Source organism: Emys orbicularis, chromosome 2 (genome assembly GCF_028017835.1).
Source record: "Emys orbicularis isolate rEmyOrb1 chromosome 2, rEmyOrb1.hap1, whole genome shotgun sequence".
NCBI classification, from domain to species: Eukaryota; Metazoa; Chordata; order Testudines; family Emydidae; genus Emys; species Emys orbicularis.
Window position 1 is genome coordinate 65,645,236 of NC_088684.1, and position 24,850 is coordinate 65,670,085.

Consider the following 24,850-nt stretch of genomic DNA (forward strand, 5'->3'; position numbering starts at 1 on the left):
TGACCTGTTGTAAACCTGATGATTTAAGATAAAAATGAAGGGAATGCAGTTCCCCACCAAGATGAGTGGCAAAGCTAAATGTTGTAATTTTAAACGCCTAAAATTAATCAAAATTTTAGAATAAATGAAAACTTTGCTTTACAATTATGACGGTCCCGTCTTTGCCACACATTCAGATGGTGAGCTGTATTCATCCTGTCAATGTATCATCACAAACTTTGCAGCAGGAAATCCAGAATCACTGAAACAGCAACTGTCAATGGGAGACATCACTATTCACTGACGCAGTGATAACAAAACAGAAATAGGTATTACTAAAGCCTTTTCTGCTCTCAAGAACAGAATGGCCCACTGGAGTTCTCCTGGAAGTCAACCACGCAAGTGATCCTGCTCAGGGGACGGGGTCATAAGTGACGAGCTGACAATTTAGGTTCTTGTGTAATGATGATTAGAGAGGATTAACAAAGTGCCTAGCTCCTTTGGTGATGGTGAATTAGAAATTCAGATTAGATATGGTTTAATAGCTACTTAGCTGTATGTTTAACTTCTATAAATGTCCAGTATACTTTCTTTTAAAAAGTTAGCAATTACCATGAGAGCTTTATTTTACAAAAATAGCTACATTATTAAACTACATGCTTTTTCTACTTTACAGATTTATCCAGAGGGCAATAGTTTAGGAAACATATGTAGCATTTTGAACAATTACTAAAGAGCAAAATGCTAAAAACTAGACATCTTGTCATGTTCTGATCAGGTGTACTGGAAACCAGGCTTTTTAAAATTTGAAATGTGTTGTTGGATATCCAAAAACAATTCACTAAAGAGTGGTAGAATATTAGGTCTATGAACTTTACAGCAGCAGCATGTGTATACATATATGTATCCCTGTCATAATGCTCTCTATCCTCACTTCTACAGGATGAAATAAGTCATCAAAACCTACTGAAGTTTCTAATATTTATATAGGCAGTTGTACAAATGACTGAAGATGTACCGACAGTTTTCTTTACCTCTCCATTATCATCTGTGCTATGTGAAAAATCCATTATTCTATCAACTTCCACATAGTCTGGATTAAAAAGCTCATCATCAATCTGTTGAAAGACAGCAGGCAAAAAAAAAAAAAAAAAAAAACTTTGTTAGCCTGTCCTTGGAGCAAAAATTATACTTTTCACCAGGTAACAATATTTTGGGTTACAGCAACATAAAATTTATATTTGGCAACCTTCAGCATGTTAATTGAAATGCCACAATTCAGCAAGATCATTCCCCATGAGGAAATCAGACTTCTCAGACTTTGTTAACTGGGCCTCTTAATTACTGTGTGAAACCTTTTACTGTGAGAGAATGTTTAAGAATATTTTAAATGAAGTGTGAAATTACAATTCACTAATGAGCAATCGAAAAGGCTTATGGCATGCAATGCATTTAGCATTCTTGAAAACTACAGCTTGCAATAAAGAAATTAGAGCCGTGTACACTAAGTGCCATTAGATTACCATAACTACAGGAGTTGTCAGACTGCTTCATAAGCAAGATTCAGGGAATATTCTTCCAAAAAAATGGAAAGCAAACAAAACATACTCCCCTCCCCAAAGTTTATAATTTGTTACCTCCCTCTTCCACCCCAAGTTCTTTACTCAGTGATATATGCACAGAAATGCTCTCTTTCATTCTTTTGCTTTGTACTCAACTACTTTGATGGCTGTGTGTGGTGGGGAGAAAGGTAAGGAAGAGTTGTAAGAATGTATACAGTTTAATATTTTGACAGCTTACTCAAATAAAAAACATCTACAAGCACTTGTTAAACAGAAATGGTATACTCAAAAATATAAATAGTAAAAAAGTGAAATACATGGCCTGGTCACTGAAAAGTAATGTTACATAAATTTCACAATGTTGTGCCATTAGCCAATTTTTCTAGAGTGCATCTAAGACAAATTTTGGCAAATATATCAAGTATCGGGGTTCTTTTGAGATAGTCATTTAATCTGAATGTTCCTTAGTCATTAGAATTACCTGATACAGCTGTCCTCCCACTTTCTAATTAATTCAAAAGCATCTTTTAGATGTTTTGACCCATGGCTCAGACATTTTGTACCTACTTGTAAAAGCACAGAATGTGGAAAATAGTAGAATTCTGATAAAATTTACACAAATCTCTCTGCTAAGTGTATTTGGTCAGAAGCCAACAATGATTTTTTAATGGAAGTTTCCAATTCCCTATTGGCCTTGCTTAGCCTGAAGTACTGTATTAAATAAAAATTCATAAAACAAACAAACCAACAAAAAGATCAGGGCACTAAACCCTTTATTTCAAATTACTAAATTTTGCTGAAAGGTAAGGTTTCACAAGGATCGGCAAACCAGAAAAGCTGCCCCTTTATTGGCAAGACCTCTGCTATAGTACTGCTTGTGGCTCTAAGTGAAATTAAATTGGTGATCAAAAGCTCAGAATCCCTAGTGGGCAGTAGTCCAAATCACAGAAAATTGCCATGCATTTTTCTGGCATAATTGGCTGCTCAGGGGAGAGCTCTGGTACCGATTCTGCAGGAGACTCAGTCTTTTCAGTCACTATGGATAGTTGAGTAGGGCTTACATTATTGTCAAAGTTCTGACTTTTAAGATCAACAATTTGCTAATGTCTATTTACTTACAACCCATATGGCTTACTTAAAAAACATGTTTAAATTTAAGAGAACCCTTCCGCACCTGCATGTCATCTTAAAATTTTAATCAGACCTGTGTCTCCAATTCTCTTCTTCAGGATAGAGATGCTACGAGTCAGGATGATATCACAATCATTTCCACATTAAATTGTGGTGGGATCAAGTTCTCTTAGAACAAATAAGCAACAGGAAGACCAAGTAACTTCCTGTTTATAAAGTGAGCAATTAACCATTTAACAGTAAGAAACAGCAATAAACTATAAATGGAAGCTGTATAACTTTATGTAACTGAATTCAAAAGCCTCTGAATTTAGCTTAAGAATATTTTTACATTGTGATGAAAGCTAATTTTATATCAAACAGATGTTCAAAATCTTATGTACATATAAGGGATTAAGCATTTATCAGAATATCCCTTTAAAAAAAAATCCAACTGAAATAGTTATGAAAATAGTCATACCTCTGAGAGGAACTTGTTCTGACCCTGCTTTGCCTTAAACCGCTTAACCTTTTGCTGAATTCTCTTGTCCTTGTCCAACTGTTCTACAGATGCCCACTGACAATGAAGGTAAGAGCTAGAAGGTGGAAGAAAGAAAAACGTCTTCAAAGCAATCCCAGCCCAAATGTTTCCACTGCATACTCCTATTTGCTTCCCTGGATCTATTCCTTTCTCTGATTTCCCCCCCAAACTTTTACTGGCAACTGAACAGAGTAACACCATGTTATCTGGAATATCAGATACTATCTTTCATTTAACTAATCACCTTTAGTGGCAGCAACTGTACTTACTATCTAATAAAGGTACTGGTCAGATTCATCAGTATGGCTCATATATACATACCTCACACTTCTGGCCTTTGGCTTAGAGTGCTCAAGATAAAGGTTATTGGGAGCATTCAGAATACGTAACAAGACAAAAATGTACACACTATAAACTTCACTACTTATCATTAATTCAAAAGTATAGTGGGATTAAAACTCATTGAAACGGTCTAAAAATACCTTTAAATCCATTGTGTTACATAGTGCATATCTCTAATGTAGAGCTGTAATTAGAGGCCCTGTGCAAGCCAATTAGCACTATAAGACAATTTTAATCATACTTTTGGGAATATTCAATAATCAATAGCTTACGCCTTAACACATTTTCTTAAAGATTAAATGTTCCATCATCATAAACCTGCAATTAAAATTGGTTTTATTTTAAAATTTTGTTTTTAAGTAATAAAAAGTTCAATATCAAGTTATACAATTACTATCAAATAACATCATAAGCATCGGTCACGTGTGGTTAACACTACAATAAGAATTACAAATAGAATGAAACAAAATAAACAGGATTTAAGCTATTAATCATGTCAGATCAATATGAAACAAAGAACAATAAACCAGGGTAGTTTAGCGGCTTATATTTTATAATCAGTATAGTTAAAAGGAAGTCAACCTGCAATTAACTGGAAATGCAAGTGAATTTCTATCAGATGTTGAAATTTATTTTACCATTTTAATATATTAAGTTTCCCAATTCAGCCCCTACTCTTTCTCCCTTCCCTAAAAAATTCAGAGTCAAAAGTGATACAATATGCTTCCATTGCTAATACTGGACATTTCAGGAAAATTTAGCGGTCATCATGAAACTGTTGGAAATAAAATTCTATTTAGCAGTCTAATAAAATGTCAGACATTTTGTTGAACACTTGCTTTTTTTTTTGGGAAGGAATGTAAAGGTTAATTATTTTGATGACCTTTTTGTAAATTAAGAAATTAAGGCTCCAATGCTGCAGTCAGATCTATGGAGGCCTAGGCGCCTGTCTGCGTGGATCTACATGCAGAATCAGGGCCTTATTAAGCAAAAATCAAAGCCAATTTGACCTTGCTCTTATAATGGTTTCATTTTAGAGAGAAAACTTAAATCATACAGATAAGAATGTATTCAGTCACCAAATCTAGCATCATGTCAATGCCAAAATGCCTCTTATTTATTATTCATTGTTTAAGGTGAGATGTTAATAGTGTCACTTTCTAAATATAATTTTGAACAAAATATTCAGAACCTGCTGATATTTTTAAGGAAAAAGGTAACAAAAGTTACAAGCTTACTTACAAGTTTTTGTACTTTACATAGAATTCCTCTATTTCCACTTCCTCTCCATTCTCCATCTGTAACAAAGTAAGATTTCAACTGTGTGTTGAACTACTAAATATCCCAATAGTTTTAATCATTCCCTCCAACTAAAGTACAGTATATTGTCCAAAGGTATTACGGATTAAAGTTTCAGAAGAGAGTGCGCACGTGTACATGTACACAAGTGTGTGTGTGTGTGTGTGTGTGTGTGTGTGTGTGTGTGTGTGTGTGTGTGTGTGTGTGTGTGTGTGTGTGTGTGTGTGTGTGTGTGTGTGTGTGTATATATATATATATATATATATATATATATATATATATATATATATATATATATATATATATATATATATATATATATGGGAGATGTATGAAGGGAAATGGACAAAAGGATATGGGTAAGAAGTTTCCTCCATCAGCTTACTCAAGCACATATTACATTGCTTACTACAACTTCCAAGACATGAATCATTTTAACTCCTCCCTAACCACATGCAGCTTCATTCACAACAACTTCACCCCAAATCTGGCTTTCTGCCAAACCCACAGTGTTAAATAGAAGCCAAGCGTACCATTTTCTCAGGCAGCAGCCAATTAGCAACTGCACTCCTGAATACCATATGTATTATTTTTGGCTGGATCATGGCAACTTTACATTGTGGGTTTTGTAACGTTTTAAAATAGACTTTTAAAGGGGGTTTATGCCTCCATATAGTTAATAACACTAAACAAGAAGCCATATAAAACTAAGCCTTGTACTTCTGCTATAATTTTAGTGTATCACTGTTCATGATTTAGTTTTACTCAATGGTGCAATTAAATTCACTCAGGCAAGATGTCTCACATACAGAGCAGCCAAATTAAATTAACACCAAAATACTACATTTAAGCAAGGTTGAATTTGTGATACAAACCAGCAAAGCCAAGGGCATTCAGTGTTAAGGGTTGAGACTGTGCTTAACTCATCCCTGGTGCCAGAGTACGGGGGAGCATATGGCATGTAATTCAACATCAAAGTCTTATTCCTGATCCCTGCTATAGGACAAATTAAGGACAAATTTGAGGGCCGCCTCAAATTTAAGATTTTGTTTATTTCACAACATTAAGTTAAACAGTTTTTGTTGTGTTAATATGCTTTGGAACTGTTATTGTCTATTATATAATAACGCAATTTTCAAAACTGACACAGCATACATAAGCAGGGTCAGTTCTTGGGGTTCTGTGAAAAGTATTATGTGCAGGGCTACATATACCTACATTCCCTCCTATGCCTTGAATCCTCATCTCCACATATTCCACCCCTACCCTTAAACCCCCCATTACAGATGGAGAAAGGATGTGATGCCCTGAGACAAAGATGAGACTACTTATCTGCCAGTATTAAAAATATTTTGCTCACTAGATATTCTGTTCATTCATTCCATTGCTATTGACAGTAGCAATAGCTGCTCTCAAGCTCTGTTCCAGTACACTCATGTTTCTACTCTTTGCAGTAGCAACAATAGCTGCTCTCAGTTCTGTTCTAGCATACTTGTGTTTCTATGGTTTGCTTCACCAAGTAAGTACTCCCTCTCTTAATATACCAGGGAGAAATTGACACCATCCTACTCCATGCTCCCTTCGCCCCCTTCCCAGGAAAGGAAGTAACACTACCCTCCACCAAGATCTCCATGCAGAGTTACATCGGGGAGAGAAGGAAAGCTGTTCTTTATATCTATCCCCAGTTTCTCCTAGCTCCTATGTAGAAAGGGATGAACAATTCCCATCCTAATTCTGCAGGAGTAGGTTGCGCAGCCACTCCATGAAGACACCTCCAAAAGAGGGAGTTTGAACACCGCCAAGGCTTTCCCACTCAAGACAACTAATGGTATATGGAGATTTCTGAATTGGATATTTGTATTTGGAGGTCCTAACATAATAGAAGTACAAACTCCAACTAGGAATATTTTAGTAACCTGAATCTTGTCAGCATCTCTATGTGATACCAACCATTTAGGAAATTAGCTCCTAGTAAAAAATAAATAAATAAATCAGATTTAAATATCCTGGTGATCATTTTAGAACTTGTACTTTATTTACACGATTGCCTAATCTCTCTATTTTTATTTTTAAATTGAAAAATTTAAATGCCAATACCATCTGAAAACTGATAGATGTATATAACATTTATATAACTTTAAAGTTAGCAAACGTTTTTGTTTTTATTAATTTAGCATACTTCTGCTAGGGTTTAGCCTTATGAAAATGTCTCCACTCAATTGATAAATTAATAACACAATGATTTACACTGAAAATGCTGACAGACTCTGTACTATTGCAGTACCAGAATGTGTTTCTATATTACCTAATAGATAACTAAACTTATTTTGTGTGCAATAAATACACTTCTTTTCGTCAAACTGTATGCGTCTAAGTCACTCTTTAAAGCAAATACTTTGGAAACAAAACTACTGTTGAGAGAAAAAAAAAACAAAAAAAAACCCAGAATCATAGAATATCAGGGTTAGAAGGGCCCTCAGGAGGTCATCTAGTACAACCGCCTGCTCAAAGCAGGACCAATCCCCAGACAGATTTTTGCCCCAGATCCCTAAATGGCCCCCTCAAGGATTGAACTCACAACCCTGGGTTTAGCAGGCCAATGCTCAACCCACTGAGCTATCCCTGCCCCGCAATTTAGTAAGTTTTGGCTAACACATTTACAGTAATCAAAAAGTAATAATCTTTTACAAAGTCCAAGAACTAATCTACTTGTTCTCTGTACATCTAGAAACCCTAAGGTTGACAATACATTGATATAGCACAAGTTATGGAAAGCAGCTTAAGAATATTGTATAACTGCAGTCTAAAATATTCAATCATGAACTTTGTTGTGACTCACTAAAAATAGACTGATGTCAGACTAAGTAGAATGTTTGTGTGTTTCTCAAATACCGATGAAGGAGTCCTAAGATGGTATGCATCGTGGTTGGGCAACCATGGATACACTAAGTAGGCCTGATTAGAGCTGGCTGAAACATTTTTGCTGAAATATACTGTTTCACTGAAGCTGAAACATTTCACAGAGATGTATCTGTTTCCATGAAACTTTTGTCAGGACAGTTTTTAGGTCCGCTGAGGGAAGGATGCAAGGGAAAGGAGAGGACAGAGACTATAGCTGACTGATAAGGGTACTGATAAGGGTGCCTGGGATGTGGTAGAACCAGGTTCAAGTCCCTGCTCTGCAGTGCTAAGGGATAAAAAAATTCTTCTCAAAAACCGCTGTGAAACAGAGGTGTCATCCTCCAGTCAGCTCTAGCACTGATCATATCCAGGTCTGAAACTAACTGGCAACTTTGTTTATAATCTTAACAGAGGATTGAATGATCATTCAATGATCAGGGGACTGAACTACATTCACAATCCAGCAGTGATCCATATCACCACTTTCTCCAGGAGAATGTTATAGCACACATTATTGAGGCAGCATGGATAAGCTTGCATTGCCACTGCCTGTACTTTACCTACTCTGTGGCAGTATTTGCAGATAGTTATTGAGACTACGGAGACTAGAGAAGACTGAGTAAATTCAGAAACAGTTGAAAGTTAGATGAATGGTTAGCACAAGGGACGATGAAAATCACTACTGACAAATGCAAAGTAATAAACATTAGAAAGAATAATTTCAACTATTGATACACATCACAGAATTCTAAACTATCCAGTTCAGAAAAGATTTGGGCATTGGCAGCTGGGGGAAAACATCTGCTCAGCATGCACTATTAGGCATATTTTCAGTATATTCTTTCTATAAATCAATTGTATGCCTTCATTTTGAATATATTCAGTTCTAGTCAACCCATCTCAAAGAAGATATAGCAGAAATAGGGGGTTGTGGTCCCAAAATGGGTGACAAAATGATTACAGACATGGAACAGCTTCCGTATGAAAATACACTGAAGTGACTGGGACTGTTAATTCAGAGAGGGGACATGACAGAGTTATCAAAACAGTCCATTGGCTATATAGCTAAATTGGCACTATTTACCCCCTTATAATAAAGGCAAGGGAACATTCAATAAAACTAAATGACAGAAAATTTAAAACTGATAAAATATTTTATCTATTTAAATGTTTATATAAATGAAATGGTTTACATTTTGTTTTCTGTACATTTAAATAAAATGAATTTTAAGCCCAATGTTTTAGGCTCTTTACACAGAAATATTTTGCATCTAGCAATTCTAAAACCACCCCTAGGATATTTTGGTGGAAACCAGTATAATTCGATGACAAGAAGGCTGTCCAAAAGCAGTCTCATTATCTAATATTGTCCTTTGCTATGACAAAAATCTTTTGTTGCACCCCAATTTGCTGAGAGGTTTCCCAGTGAAGCCTTTTCTAAAGTTTATTTTGTGTACTAGTCCTGATCACAGCTCTTTTACTTTGATTACTAATCTAGCAACCATGGTTTTGATTATATCAGTAAGAGTGCAAAAACAGATTTAATAAATGCACAGTTGGGGACTTTAGATGTTAACATTTAACATCCTCAAATCCATTTTTTGGTATAGGGAGTAGGGTGAGATGGAGAAGAAAAGGGAGAGAGGATAGATACCCCTCAAACCTGCAAATGCAATCCATAAAAAACATTAAAGGAAGAGCTCAAAATAGAGCTTGCCTCCAGCCGAGCTTGCAATCAAAGACATGCAGGCAGCAGACCAACCACTTCCCACAAACTGCAGCAAAATACACACTCCCCATGGGTAATCACACCTTTGCTTGCAGGGAAGAGGAAGAAGAGAAGAATAATTGGTGACAAACTGCCTCCAATGTAAAAACATTTATGAAGAGACCAGATTCTCCACTGTTGTCTAGAGGACCATCAGGACAACTAATTACTGAGTTTAAGATTACAATTAAGTTTACCTGAAAAAATAAGCCTGTGGGTTGAAATACAAAACATAGTTCTCAACTATAATAAAGTTAGAATTATTATGCTGTGATGACAAAGGCCAGGTCATCAAAAACAGTCATGACATGCCATGAATTTAGATTTATAAAGCACCTGAAAGTACTAGTACAGCCAGGAGTAAGCTTCAAAAGTTAAAAAGCCCTACAAAACCCCCAAAAGAATTGAGGAAAAGTTTTTTCCTCTCCTTTTGGAATACATGTGAAAGTCTTTTTATTTAATCAGGATGAACTTGAATATATTTAGGTGAATCATATAAGTTGAATTTCACACAAAAGCTACAGCATAAACTATGAGTAAGCTATAGAGAATGTCTTGCAGAATTCAATAATGTTTAGACCTTTGGTAAATGACCACCCTCTTTGCATTTCCCACAGAGTAAGGAAATCCAATAGTTTGGAATTAGCATGTTACTTTGCTGTACAGGTCAGCCAAGTTCTATTGAGGAACTCCAGTTCCTGCGTTCAGCAAAATGATTGCACAACAGACATATTTTGGATAGGGGATTGGAGGAAAACCATGTTAACCCTTCCACGGTGAGAAACTGCAGTATTCAACATATTTCTCCAGATGGCCAGATATGATCCTCTTGATCACATGTTGATTCTGTTAACTGCATGGGGATGTCCATTGTGAGGGGATGAGACATGAAAAAAGCCTGCCCATGATTTTACCACAAATGCAAAAAATTAAAAATCTAAGATTCAGGAGAAGGATATCTCCCACTACACCTCCAACGCAGTAAGTGGTACTCCAGTGTAAGTTCTGATAAAGTGAATGTATTTGCAAAAAGTAAAAATTGTCATCTGTACATGCACAGGGAAAAAAAATTGGAAGGTCGACTACATAAACATTTTCTTGTGGGCACACATTCACTTTAAAAGCCTATATAATGGCATTTTTAAGGAGCCCTCTCCCTTCACTAAAGCAGCTGTTTAATTGGAAATATTTAAATTTTGAAAATAAAAAAACTAAATTGGATATCAGCATCTTTTGTTTATTAAAAATAATAATTACCTGTTTCTTGACTGAACGACTACTCATGATTTTTTCTACTACTGGACCTTCAGCATCAGCCGATTCCTGCAAAATGAATGTTGCACAATAGTTACAGAAGTAAGCAGAGTATTTTTGTTCTTTAGAAACTTTCTTCAGGAAGACATCCTTTAATAGTTTATCATAATCCGAGTTTAGTTGCAGGAGAATTTTTTTCTGATGCATGGACTGTAGAACTCAATTGCATTTAATGCCTTATTAAATCTGGTGGAAATTACATTTTAAAGAAATATTTTTAATACAATAGGAGGCTGACTAAATTCTTGGTTGACATTCATTGGTGGGAATCACTCCAGCAGAAAGGCTAATCAGTGACACACTGCATGTGCCAGAGACAGGAGTGTGTTTTCTTGTTGTGTAATTACGTGGCCAGTTACTTCTCCCATAAAGCTGAACACCCGCTCTGCTGCCTAGATTCCCAAAGCCAGAGGACCTTGGGAAACCCCAGTTGGCAATGCACAGTAACAGTGTCCATGTGATAGCTGTCAAAAATACGTCTGTCCCCACTGTTAAAGCTGCAGGTAAACATACCCACGCCTCTTCTGTTAGGGGTATTTATAGGAGATCACATATGACATGTCACAGAGCTTAACATAGCACAAATTGCCAAAGGAAGTACCAAAAAATATGTATACATTCACCAATGGCATGTCGGTTAGTTAAGTGAAGTAGTGATATGAAAAGAGCACTACAAAACAATAAGATTGTTATAGTCATTCGTGCATTATTACCCCTCATTTTATTCAAACTATTTTATCCATCATTTACATTGCACAGAGAATAAAGTGAACCCTGCTGGGTACTACAAGGCAGTAATTTCATAAAGGGGTTCTTATGGTGCCTAGCAGCAGGAGACAAGCTTGAGTGGTTTATTAAAGTCATAGAAGCCAGACCACTAAATTCACAGAGGTAAATTCAGTCTCCTTACTGTCTAGTTTTAGGCTTCTAGTTAGCAAAGACCATTATATTTCACGAACTGTGTCAAATCACATTATTGTAGGCTTGTAAAAAACAAAACAAAAACCCAAACCATGAATGAATATAGCCTTTAAGAACCTAAACTAATTTATTTTGCCAACCTGAGATGAAAATCCCTTAGTAAAGAGGCAAACACTTAAAATTTTAAATACCTAGGATGCTGTTGCAACATTTCCAGTCCGTCCATGTTTGGAATATGAACTGACCTGTAGCTCTGACTGAGACGTATTTGAAGGGGAGTCTCTTCCCGCAGCATCCGCATCATCAGCCTCCTCATCTGAAATCTTGAACTCCAGGTCTTCTGTGTAACGTTTTCTCTTAACCTGCCTGCTGGATCGTCTCTTCTAAAAAGAGATCATTGATATTCTTTGTAAGAAACAAAAAGGTGGGGTACAGAATAAACAGGAAAAAAGCATCTTTACAGTTTTCATACACTGTACTACTTTTTAAAAAGCAATTACAGCATTCTGGTAGTGACAGTAAAATTAAAGTGGCATTTTCATTGGAAATTTTTTAGTTGCTTGTAATTTTTGCAAAAAAGTTTAGACTAGAATTCCTCATGCTTGTTGGAAGGATGTTTTATTTTATTTTAATATTTAGCTGTTTATAGAACTCAGAAGCAAAAAGGGTGAATTTTCCTTAGTTTTGTTTTTGGAGTTTCAGAGTTGGTATATATGTAGTCATGAATGAAGACAGTTGCACTCACTGAGGACCTCATCTTCATTATTTCATTGTGAGCTGAGAGCCTATACACTTTGCAGAATTAAGCTCCTTGTTTAAAGGTTTTAAAAAAAAAAATCTCCAAATTTGAAAATAGAGGCTAGCAAAAGTGTAGTACAGTATTTTCCTTAACTCCAGATAATGTACTGAAGTTTTACTCTAGTCATTCATGCTTTTAGGAATTCCAGGGAGAGCTGGTAAAAATCCATATATTTAGGTTGTTTCACACCTTTTATAAAAGATTCTCCAACATGTCCACTGTTACAGCCGGACAGAGCCCTGGGGCTAGATATGCTTTCTGCTTGTCCCATGAAATTATATTCCGGTTTTGGTGGATACACAAACTTTGAGGAAAAAATTCACTATTTCCCTTTTTTCACTTTCAAGGACAACCATAGGTGGCGCGTGAGTCTTTCATTTGGGGAGGCTAAGCCCAGGAGAGCCAGTAGCTCCCTATAAGTGGAGGGAGGGGGGGCCACCAGCATCCAGACTGTTGCCAGGCAGGGCCACCCAGAGGATTCAGGGGGCTTGGGAGTCTTTGACAGCGGGGGCCCCCGCCGCCAAATTGCCACCAAAGACCCAGCGCTTCGGCGGCGGGTCCCGGGGCGGAAGGACCCCCCGCCGCGGGTCTTCCGGGCACTTCGGTGGCAGGTCCCGGAGCGGAAGGACCCCCCGCTGCCGAATTGCCGCCGAAGACCCGGAGCGGAAGAAGCTCCGGGGGCCCGGGCCCCACGAGAGTTTTCCGGGGCCCCTGCAGCGAGTTAAGGACCCCGCTCCAGGGGCCCAAAAAAACTGTCGTGGGGGCTCCTGCGGGGCCCGGGGCAAATTGCCCCACTTACTCCCCCCTCTGGGTGGTCCTGTTGCCAGGCCCCTGCCCCACCCCTCCTCCTGAGGCCCCGCCCACACTCCAGCCTCCCCTGTGGCCATCCTTGCTGCCTCTTCTGCTCACACTCCACCTCTTCTGAGGCCCCATCCGCTGCTCACTCCTCTCTGGCCCCCGGCCCAGAACGGGGCAGGGGAGCATGCCCTCCCACTTTTTTTCTTCCTTAAGGGTGGAGTAGGAGGAGGGGAGGGGCCGAGCTGAGGCCAGGGGCACGGTCCGGGCACTGGTGCCTCCCCCCACACTTCTAGGGAGCTTCCAGTACTCCTGCTCCCAGGGTGCAAAGGGGGCAGGTCTCCAAAGGGAGGTGAGCCGCATCCAGCATCTGCCCCCCGCATGGCCAACCTCTTTTTTATTTTGGGGAGGCTTATCCTCGCCCAGCCTCTTATACATGCTGCCCATATATTTATGCCCATATATCTTATACATGCTGCCCATGAAGACAACTGTAGATCTGAGATTTAAGTTTTGAGTGTTTGACTTTGCAACCTAAATAATATGCTTACATTAAAACAAGTTAATTCAAATATGTTTGAGGAGAAAAGAGATAGAGACTATAGGAAGTATCCTATAAATGCACATCTACCGCAGAATTTAAAATTTATTTATTTTTAAACAATCACTAGTTAACCCCCATTTTCTGCAACAATCCTTCTCAACTTTTTCAACTAATCACTAGTCTGGCAAATTATATATTTCTAAAGCTAATATGATATTTTTGCAGTAGTTCTAAACAAAGAGGTCATAGTACCTGGATTGTTAACATCTTAGATTCTTAGTAATGACAACCTGAACATTTCAATTTACTCTTCAATATTTACACTAGTTACTTTTTTCATTTTTCAGCTTAGTGATTGAAAAATCATATAAATTAATTACAATTTTGTTTGTAGTAATTTTCATTTTATGGTTCGTAGTGCTACAATGTTCAGTATGCAAACACTGAAAGGGAGTATTTATAAAAATAACTGTTTCTATTGGACTATAATAAAACTAATAGAAATCTACCTTTTCACAATCCCTCAAGCACCAATTCTCCCATTGCCTTCACACAATAAATACGAAGTTAAATGATAAAAAATTAAAGACTAAAATTATGACTGTACCACCTAACAAGCCACATAGAAGGCTATGTATGCCTCCCTCCCTTCTACCTGTCTCTTTCCTTTGTGTCATCTCATGAAACTAATTCAGATTATAAGCTCTTTGGGGTATAGACTGCTTTTACTTTGAAAAACACCTACAGTGCTAAATACAAATGTGTATGACTGGCTCAGTAGATGTATACATTTCAATCCATATTTATATCTCTTTTGATCTGTATAGATGGAGCTAAAGATATTTATATTTGGATAGCTTTAGAAATATTTATATAGCTATATAAATATTTATATATAAAATATATATACCTTCTGCTAGGTTTTCTTACAAAATCTAAATTTTGGGTCAAGTCTGAGTTTACAGCATTTCTTTAGGCAAGATATTGCAACTATGTAATTACATCTTGGAAGAAATAAGTTAGGAGAGTTCCCCTTAAACTGCAATATAAAGGCAATAGTTGGATATTTGAAAATATTTGCTACTACTTCTGGTGCCAAAATCTCTTCTTGCATTTCCTTAATGAAAAGGATGCTGAACTACTAAGGATAATCCTGCATTTTATGTTTATTTACATGGTTAGCTTCCTGTTTCCTGTAATGTCCACATGAGCCTTTTCAATTTTTATGTATTCTTGCCTGAATCCATATGTGTATTTGTGTGCTTTCAATTTAACATTTTACTTATTGCTGGTTTGTAGGTAGCAAGATGGACAGAGTTGCTCTTAGACTTTGAATAAAAACTACAGATCTATATTTAATTTTTCATTGTGGTAATACTTACAGATATGACATCACAACACACTATAATGTGACAGTACAGCAAAAATATTAAGACTATACTTTTTTCCTCTAATTAAGGAGCATTATGTAACAATAGGAAAAGCTACACATTTGTATCTAAGTCTTACTGAGGATTCAGTACTAAGAAGAAAAAATTTCTAGTTTTACATTTTAGCTTCATATTGTCTATAATCTAAATATGCATACACAAGTGCTTGAACTAGGGGGCTGGAGGTGCTGCTGCACCCCCAGGCTTGAAGTGGATTTCATTATATACAGGGTTTATGGTTTGGTTAAATAGCTCTCAGCACCCCCACTATTCAAATTGTTTCAGCATCTCTGTATGCATATGTAATTATTTGTATTACTCTCTATAGATTGGTGATAAGCTAATGCGAGTTCTTATTAACAAGCATGCGTGTGAAGGAAAAAAGTAAAGTTTTTGCAGGAACATTAATTCTGAATGTCCTAATGTGTATGACCATGTCCTTCCTTAATCACATATAAATACAAAAAACAATCATTTCAAAAGTATAAAACTTTAAGAGCACAAATGAAAAATCAAATATTTAAGTGATATCTTATTACCAAATGATGAAAAAACTAATTGTTTTTCATTATTTACAGAGAGATATTAATATTATACTATTAAAGTTCTTATGTCTGTCTCACATTGGATTAGAAGGAAGTTTTTGTCCAATTAACACTCAAACTAAAAATACCAACACAATATTGTTTAAGTTGATTTGCACAAAACTGAACCCTCTAGTCAAACATGCTTCATTTACATCAGCAACATGCTGAATTCACCCATTAACCAGGCTAAAAGGAACACTGAACACATAACTAAAAATGCATCCTTTAGATATTCTTAATGTCATGCTGTTTGTATCTGCTCTTCTGTTCCAGAATGCATTATTCTGAGATGTCATAGCTACTAAGGAGTGCAAAAAAAAAAAAAAAAGAGGGAATGGACTGAGGGAAACAGACAAATAGTGCTTTGGGTTGTTTCTATTTGTTTGCTTTTTGAACTAGTATACTGTAAAAGTTTGAGTGTTATTATAATAAATTCTATAACCTTTATTGAAAAACCTGGTGAAAAGAAAGACTAATTGTGCCATGCACTAAAACGTCACCTCTTGGCAGCCTACTTTACAACATCCAGAAATGATACATTCTGTGGTATTGCTGTTCACTGGAACATCTTTAACAGGCTCACAAGAGAAAAAAACAGTATATTTGTGACCTGTGTGCTGAACACCTCTCTGTGCGGTTACCTGAGCAATATCTGAATATGTCCACTAAACAAAATGCATGTTTTCATTTCCAGATTTTATTTAAAATAAGAATGCAACAATAACATCAGGAGAATACATCAGCAAATTCCTAAGGGAATTTAGCACTCTTGATGTTTACAGCTGACAGACCTACAGATGGAAGTCCTTTACTTATCCACAGGACAGGTATAGTACAAGCAGTAGCAATAAAAGTTCCCCTACCCTGCTCTGTCATGCTTTATGCTTGACCTAAAAAGGGACCACCAAGAAGTAAATGCAAAAAAACAAATGTTAGCTAGGCTGGACTACATAAAGACTTCTAGTAATGCATCTACACTAGAAAGGCCAGCATCAGAATACAGTATAGTGACAAAGAGGAAAGAAAGTGAAACTCATTTGTATATATTCACAGATGGCAAACCAGTAAAGCCAAATTACAAACAAGAAAGTTCTTTTAACACACTATTCGCCACTGGGATCTCCGATTCTTACCTTTCTTGATATACTGTTTCAGCCAACAAAGAAAATATTTTAAAAGCATCTCTCTAATGGAGTCAGAGTTTATGTTTTTAGATATAGATATAGATATAGATATACAGAGAGAGAGAGAGAGAGAGAGACCCCCAGTGCTAAATAATTAGGTTTTGAATGTCAAAATAATGGCATTACCTGAACACCTGGGTCATCATCTTCTTCGTGAGGAGATGGTGGTGGTGTTTTCTCTAAATCCGAGTTTTCAGAACCTTCCTTTCCCTTGTTGACCTTTTTCTTCACTGCACTAGTTTCTGAGTCTGGTTTCTTGTTACTAAAACATAAATATCGTTGATTAGTGATTGAGTGAGAAAAATTTAATATAATATGTTGAACTATGAAGGCATGTTTATCCCTAGTTATTTTATTACTCTAATCACTTTGCCTTATTTTCAGGAGCTAAACAAATCTTTAAAATATCATTGACCTCTGTTATTTTTATACACTTCCCTTTGACCTTTTTAGCATGACATCTTACTTTCCTTTGCCAAGGTCAAGCTGCTGATGTGGCCTGCACTTAATGTTGGATGGACTGACTGGAATATTTGATAAAGACAAATGAGTGGCTAAAATGAAAACTTGACTTCCACTTCAATATCTTTGTGAATTCCAAACAGTAGTTGAGCTCCATGATAAATCTGAGGAAAAGTGAATGTATGATCACTACGTGCATTTTTCTTAAAATGCAAGTATGGAAAACAATCAGCTGAGCAGAGCCATAGAAGGAATTGATCAAAATAGTGAACAGAATGAGCAAATCATCCTTTTTATTCTGTAGTTTCATGGTATTTACAAGGAAACTGAGGCAGGACAGTTTTTATTTCAAGTCTAAGGTCAGACATACCCAGTCAATTAATACAACCATAATTTGTAGGTGTGGTCAGTTTGTGCAGCAGGGATTAATTACATTTCACTTCACCTGACCAGGTCTGTAATTGTCCACGGTAGCCAAAATGATTTTTTTCCCTAACCTGCCTCTGCCCAAGTTCTCCAGTGCTTTTTACTGGGGGAGAGAAGAGATGAATACCAATAGCTGAAGATTCATGAGAAAGGCTATATCAACACCACATTACTGTGATGGGAGGGTGGGGGAATTGTGTGTGTGTTTTTTAAAATAGATTGAAGCTTCCAAGGAGTTGGGTATTTTGTATAATCCTCTCACTGTATTTAACACTGTCTGTGCATATAAACTTAATTTAAAGAAACGACATACCTGAGAAGACATACCTCAAAATCTCCATCTTCCAATTAAATACTAGGGGATTTTGAACATTATATAGGTCAAATTCTTAAATGACACCAAAAAATGTAAGTTTGAAGGGGGAAATTTTATGAGCAATTTAAAATGTGCTCAATTTTTGAAGTTTTAGGTAGATTTGTGTGTTCTATATATGTGCCCTTTTCCCCTCCATGTCTGTTGCAGGTTTGACAGATGATTGCTTTTAAAGAGTGGCTAACATTTGTGCTGAAACATTTAAAAAAAGCATTTAATGTAGAATCATACACTGAGTTTTGTCAAGTGAAAAATTGAAATAGACAGACATCTCAAGAACTTTTAAACAGCTTCCATTTATTTAAATTCATAATTGCATATCAGGGATGCTAGTTGGGAAAAAAACTTGGTAATTTTCAATCCTGTACCTTCTGACTTAAGCATTTATTAAATGAGAGCATATTTATATTAAGGTTTGTAAAACAAATCTTACAAATACAGTTACACCATGCTTTGGTTTTAAGAATTTCTAGGATGTATTTTTCTGTTTTGTAACATGGTTATATATTTAAAAACAATGCTCACAAGAGATTTTTGTATGATTACACATTAATATATTGGGAAATTTAAAAATACAACTTAATTAGAGCAAAATTCTAGAGCACAGTAATATAGTTTAGCTTTCAAAAATCTTTCAATTCTGACAACGTTCTAAAGAGTTTGGTACCACTGAAAGAACCACATAAGACAAATCATTAAAAAACTAATCTATAAAACAGTTCCCCTTCCAACCGTCCTAGTGTGCATGCTACACATGGACAGAAGTCTCCCCTACTATGAGGCTCCATTTCCAGCATTTATTTCCGCTCTAACTGCCACAAATTATACAATACTACAGCTGAACACTGGGCCCCTTTCCTTTCATCTGCACGCCAAGAGCAATCAGATTACCCTGGTAACCAGTGGTCACATGACCAGCACCTGCTCTTTTGGCTGGATGCCACTGACTAAAGCCATCTGCTTCTCTCAATCAGCTTTCAAACATTCTCAACACCTGCGCTGCAGCGTTTTGTGGTTTCTTTTATCAAATCAGTGCAAAACTGCTTCCAAAACTTTACATATTTCTCAAATTTGTTTAAATCAAAGGTAAGCTTGTCAGGGAGTTGAACCATTGCCAGGTAAAGTAAGTTGACAGGCTAGTGCTTTTCACTGGTGACCTCTATAAATCAGAGCAAAGCATACAATTTAATTTAGTAGTAGTTACTGTGCCCTGGGTGCACGATCACATATGAATAACAGGCTTAATGTCCTGAAGAACAGCATAGCCCAGGTTTGATAAAATATCAATTTGCTGAAAGGCAAGAAAGTGCTAATGATTCTCTGTCTGCCCTTCCTAAGAATGCTCTATGGAATGTCCACAAATTGTTCAAGTCATACAGCATCTCCAAATGCTTATCACACAGGAAGATTCAGACAAAGAACATGCATCCAAGTGAGGTACTTGTAGCAGATTTAACTACACAAAGATTTCTTTCTGAACTCTATTAGACCTTCCCCTCTTAGTAACAGTAGAGGGTGTGAGCTAAACACCTTCATATGTGCCTTTTATGACCTACATATACAAGCTGTGCTTCAACTCCCCCAAGTCTCTCTTAGTAATAGGAGATATGTACCAAGTAATTTGGACAGGATTTCAAATCATCCTCATGCCATGGCTGCTGAAAGCAGGTACATATAAAAGTACTATTCACGTGGGGGGGGAAAATATAATCTAAATTGCTTTATTACAGCAATTTTTCGACAAGTCCTATATTTGGCTTTAGTGAACAAGTAAACTGCAGATTCCGTTGTTTAATAATTACAATTATTTTTTTAAATCTATTTATCCACTACATCATTTAGAAGATAAAGGGTGAAGGAAACTACAAAAGCAACAAGGCTCAGTCTCTGAACTGAATGAGGATTTGCATCCATACTATAGTCATGCTGCAGGCCCACTAGGAGGTGACTTCACCTGGTGGGTGGGAACAAACACTTCCTGAAGCTGTCAACAATCTTGCTTTCCTCTCCATGGTTCACAAAGCAGGTGTAATGTTCATAACTGCTAAGTGGATCCCTTACAACCTGCTTTGCTACCTAAATAGTTAAATCCACCTGCTAATAAAAAAAACCACATCCCATTCAGAGTTTAGATAGTTCAGGTATTTAGGGCCCAACTTTTAGATGTAGGTGACTAAAGACAAATTTAGGTATCTAAAACCAATGTTAGACAGCTAAAAACTGACTTTGATGCCTTAGGTGCCTGTATTAAATATCAATATGTACAGGATGGTATTTCCTACATTTTTGGAATAAATTTGAGATAGGCTACTTGTACATATTTAGGTCATAGGCACAAGATCTCACAGGCCAAGTGGTTCCAGACACCAAACAGAATGCACCAACCTGGCACAGTTTAAAACAAAACAAAAAAATCAGAATCTGCTGTTAAAAATAGCCCTTTTATTTAAAGCATACACACCACCAGGCATCATTTCAGATTACATGATTCGGAATCCGGTATCCAATACTAACTTTGTGTTGAATGTGCTTATTCCTTAAGGCAGCATACCATACCGTCCCATATAAAATCACTAGCAGCACAACCATCAGAATGGCAATGGGGGACAACAATAATAAAAGAATGACGGCAAGAGAAGAAAAGTGTGACAACAAGGAAGAAAGAATTAAAGTTGGAGACAATATGTGTCCCAACAAAATAAGCTTTTTGTCAGTCAGACAATAAACCACCACCAGAAGAGCCAGGTCAATGCATCACAAACTGGGATTGCTGAATCATGCGATTTGAAAGTATCAAAAAACAGTGTGGCAGGCTCCAAAGGACTGAGCAGGGAGGTCAACTAGTTCTTGTTATAAATGTACTGTTGTTGGTTTATTTAATCTGATCAGGGATTACTAACTGGTCTGTTTATTCATTAGTGTAATGTAAAAGAGTGTCAAGGTTGACCAAAACATTGGATGGGTACTCTTATTGTTGTCTAAAAATCCAAATCAATAAATCCTATGGTTAAAATTCTGACCCCTTTCTTTTTTCATTTGTAGGACACTAGCCCACAGACAAATTTCTAAAACGAACCCTGCAATAAAAGGAAAACCTGAAAAAATTAACATGCAACCACTTGCCCTGGAAAATGAATTTAGCAAACAACCCTGCCCCACAGTTGAGTTCTGCTCCCCAGTCCACCTGACAACAGACTAGGGGAGTGGCATGCCAACCCGAAGTACTGCAGGCATGCACTCAAGGAAAGTGGATGAGTCTTGTGACTGGTGCTCTGCTTATGTGCTACAAGCAGAAGAGGAATCAGGGTGCCCTGCAGGGATGAATGATCCTCTCCCCCATTTCTGGTGGAGATGAAAGTCTGTTTCCATCCTCTATAGTTGAGAATGTTGCATTACCACCACCCCATTCCAGTAGCTTTGGACTGCAGGAAGGAGAGAGGAGCTTCATCCCAGAAGGCAATAAGTTAGATATACATAATAATTCAGAATTTAGTAAACACTCATTAGACAAGGTGATACAAAAGACAAGAGTTCCTCCAGCAGGGTCCAAGAGCTCTGAGGGTGAAAAAGCCAATGGTTCCTTTTATTCACAAGCGGGATGCTGCCCTAGATTCGATCTTTGTTATGGCTTTTTGCTTAGGTTTAGTCCTCTTGATAATAGGTATAGAGAAGGCTTTAAAACACAAATCCTCCCAAACTTAATTGTGTCCCTTGCACAGGGCTGTTTTGCAATACAAATATAAAGAGCCAGGGGGCTTTGTTACAACATGGTTATCTCGTGCCCGGCTCAAGATATTGGTTATGAATGGGCCTAATATGTCCCATAACTGGGCTAAAGCTTTGGGTCTAGGTTCAAGTCCCCACACTAGAAGTGTTAACCACGCTGTAACTGGGTCACAAACCACCATGTAATAACCAAGTCATCTGACTTTCATACATAATGTAGACTGCACCTTAAGTGACTGCTTTAAGGAGAGCTGCATGGACTTGAGGAGCAGATTCAGGGCATTTCAGAAGTGTACATTTCCCATTTCCCCATCTTCCTCAAAACTAATGGATGTTTTCCTGTAGACACAGAGACAGACAAAACTTACTACTCCCTCTCCCTCAAATGCTGGCACTGACAAAATTTCTGTACAGCCTGGGTTGTAGTGAAACATTTTCTAAAAAGCTTTTCGAAAAACCAAAAGCTTTTCAGATGTTTTATACTCAGTTGAAATAACAAATAGAAAAAATGGCAGTAGTGATGAACAGACTGAAAAGGAAAACTGGCAGACTTTAGTGACCCACATAATCTTTGGCACACATGTAGTCAATATACTGAAAGAATGTTTTTGGATACTATCTTTTATCTGTACTCAGGGCTCAAAATTTTGCACTCTCTCAAAAACTATTATATGGCTACAGTTACCCTCTCCCCCACCCCGTTCATTTCTTCCAGCCGCCATTTCTGTGTATCCTTTTTACTATTGCTTTCAGGGCCAGGCTAGCAGCCACAGGAAGTTAAACCATGCCATCCTACTCCATGGACTTGCTTTCCAAAAGTACCAACTGTACAGTGAAGTTCACTTTTGAAGTTTCCTAGATTTCTGGGATGCCAGTGGAAATGTATTTCACATGAGCACTACAAAAGTCAACTTCTTCTGTTATTCATCTGTTTGTTCGCCATGTGATTACGGTGTATCACAACCAGGCATTTCTTCAAGGCTTACTCCAAAGAAAGGAGGAGGGGAGATTCCAAGATTTTTCTATACTTTCATGGTCAATAAGAGGATTACATGGCTAGTTAATTCTGATGTGCTGTTTTAAGAAAAGTATGCATATTGATTAGAATAATCTGCTACTTTAGTGTATTTTGCCCATTTTATAATTGAATTCAATTCATTTTTTCATCCTTTCACTTCAGTGGTAGTTTCTGTCTCTGCCTATGTACTATCTATGTAGCGATACTTTTTGAACAATCCAGTAAAAGGGGCTACCCTTTTCCAACCGAATTTGATGAATGGAAATGCCTCATATTTTGAATGTAGAGAGAGACACTTCTGATTGTCTCTGAATTTTCTCTCATTTCAAACACTTATCCGATCCCCTAAGAAAATGGCTTTTTACATAAACTCAAGTTAGTTTATTTGAGGTTGAAAGTAACCAGTATCACATAGAACTTTCCAAATGCAAAATTGCCACTACTGTAATCCAATGCCTAGAAGCAAGCTACTATGGCAGTATAACAAGCACTAACATAACCAAAACACCCCATCACCTTCAGCACCACATATTCGATTTATGTAATTATCCTTTGCCACTCAGAATTTACATTTAGGTGCATCCATTTTAGTCATCTCTGCTATTGTGATGTTATATCATTCCTAGTGGGGTAGCACTATAGCAAGATCAAGATACATCACTTAAGATTCCTCTGACCATCTGAAGCACTGTGGCTCAACAGATTATTGGTTTATCCTGTTGATTCACTTAAAACTTTGATTCAATTACCAATGTTACTGGACAGATTTCCCAGTCTTTGCGTGGCAAAAGCAGGCAAATATCTTTCACAGAAGTCATATTCCTTATGAATATGTTAACCCCAACCTCCCTCCTCCGTCAGCAGGTTCTTTGATAAGGCTTACCTCCCAGATACTGAAGCTATCAAAGCAGACAGATTGAGGCGAATCTGGACTTGAAAAGTACATTTGGCAATGATGAATCAAGGCTGTGACTGACTGGGCAAGTACACTTTTCTTGAACAGTCCTGCTTATTGGGGTAAGAGGCTGCAAGTGTTGTTCATGCTCCCAGGTATATTTTTCCCACTGAGTGGGAAGAACAGCACTTTGCAGCTATGAGAAGTATTACAAAATTCACCCTTCCAATTGCAAGGGGTACTGCAAAGGGAGGAGGAAAGAGAATAAAGTCTCCCACCCCCTCAGGCATGCAACAGAGCAGCTCTGTTCCCTGAAAGGAGAGTCTACTCCCCTGCCCCCAAAGTGCAGTCCCATGACTTCACTTGGGGTGACCTGCACAGACTTATCAGCCTGGGTTATGTGGCATCTCAAATGTTGAGGCCTGATGTCAATCCCAATTCATAGGAAACGACATATTTTGGAACCAAATTCTTTCTAACCTTGGTTTGTTAAGCATTATTAAATTCTGAAAGACTGTCTGTAGAAACTATATTCATAGCACCTAGTTGAAAAGGTTTGCAGTGAGAAGCGTTTTTCAAATAAATCTCATGCCTTTCACTTCTTGATGTAGAAATGGCTGGGTGAGACCTATGTTATGGGGAGAGGTTGAATTAGATAATCATAATAGTCCTTTCCCTTTGTGGCCTTTTAAAAAAAAAAAAAAAAAAAAAACACTCACAAAACCCCAAAACTATGAATATCCTTTCCCCGTGCAAACAATCTTTTCATTTAGATGATACAGTCCTCTAGTTTCAAAAGGATACAGTGGGAAAGCTGTTCAGTCCACTACCTAGATTCAGTAACATGTAACTGAAAATTAAACTACTGTACGTA

The 24,850-nt window shown here is 37.2% G+C and overlaps 1 protein-coding gene across 2 annotated transcripts in view; it reads right to left on the reverse strand.

Moving 5' to 3' along the window:
- The window catches only part of CHD7 (chromodomain helicase DNA binding protein 7), a 115,829-nt gene that overhangs the window by 40,558 nt on the left and 50,421 nt on the right, over positions 1 to 24,850 (reverse strand). Inside the window, exons 3-8 of one of the 2 annotated variants that reach the window (XM_065399593.1) lie at positions 17,203 to 17,338; positions 11,983 to 12,120; positions 10,760 to 10,825; positions 4,777 to 4,832; positions 3,133 to 3,247; positions 1,014 to 1,097 (exon numbers count right to left, since the gene is read on the reverse strand). The exons of the other annotated variant lie outside the window; for it this stretch is intronic. Coding sequence (XP_065255665.1) covers positions 1,014 to 1,097; positions 3,133 to 3,247; positions 4,777 to 4,832; positions 10,760 to 10,825; positions 11,983 to 12,120; positions 17,203 to 17,338 — 595 coding nt within the window. The remainder of the gene's footprint in view (positions 1 to 1,013; positions 1,098 to 3,132; positions 3,248 to 4,776; positions 4,833 to 10,759; positions 10,826 to 11,982; positions 12,121 to 17,202; positions 17,339 to 24,850) is intronic. 2 annotated transcript variants of the gene reach the window in all.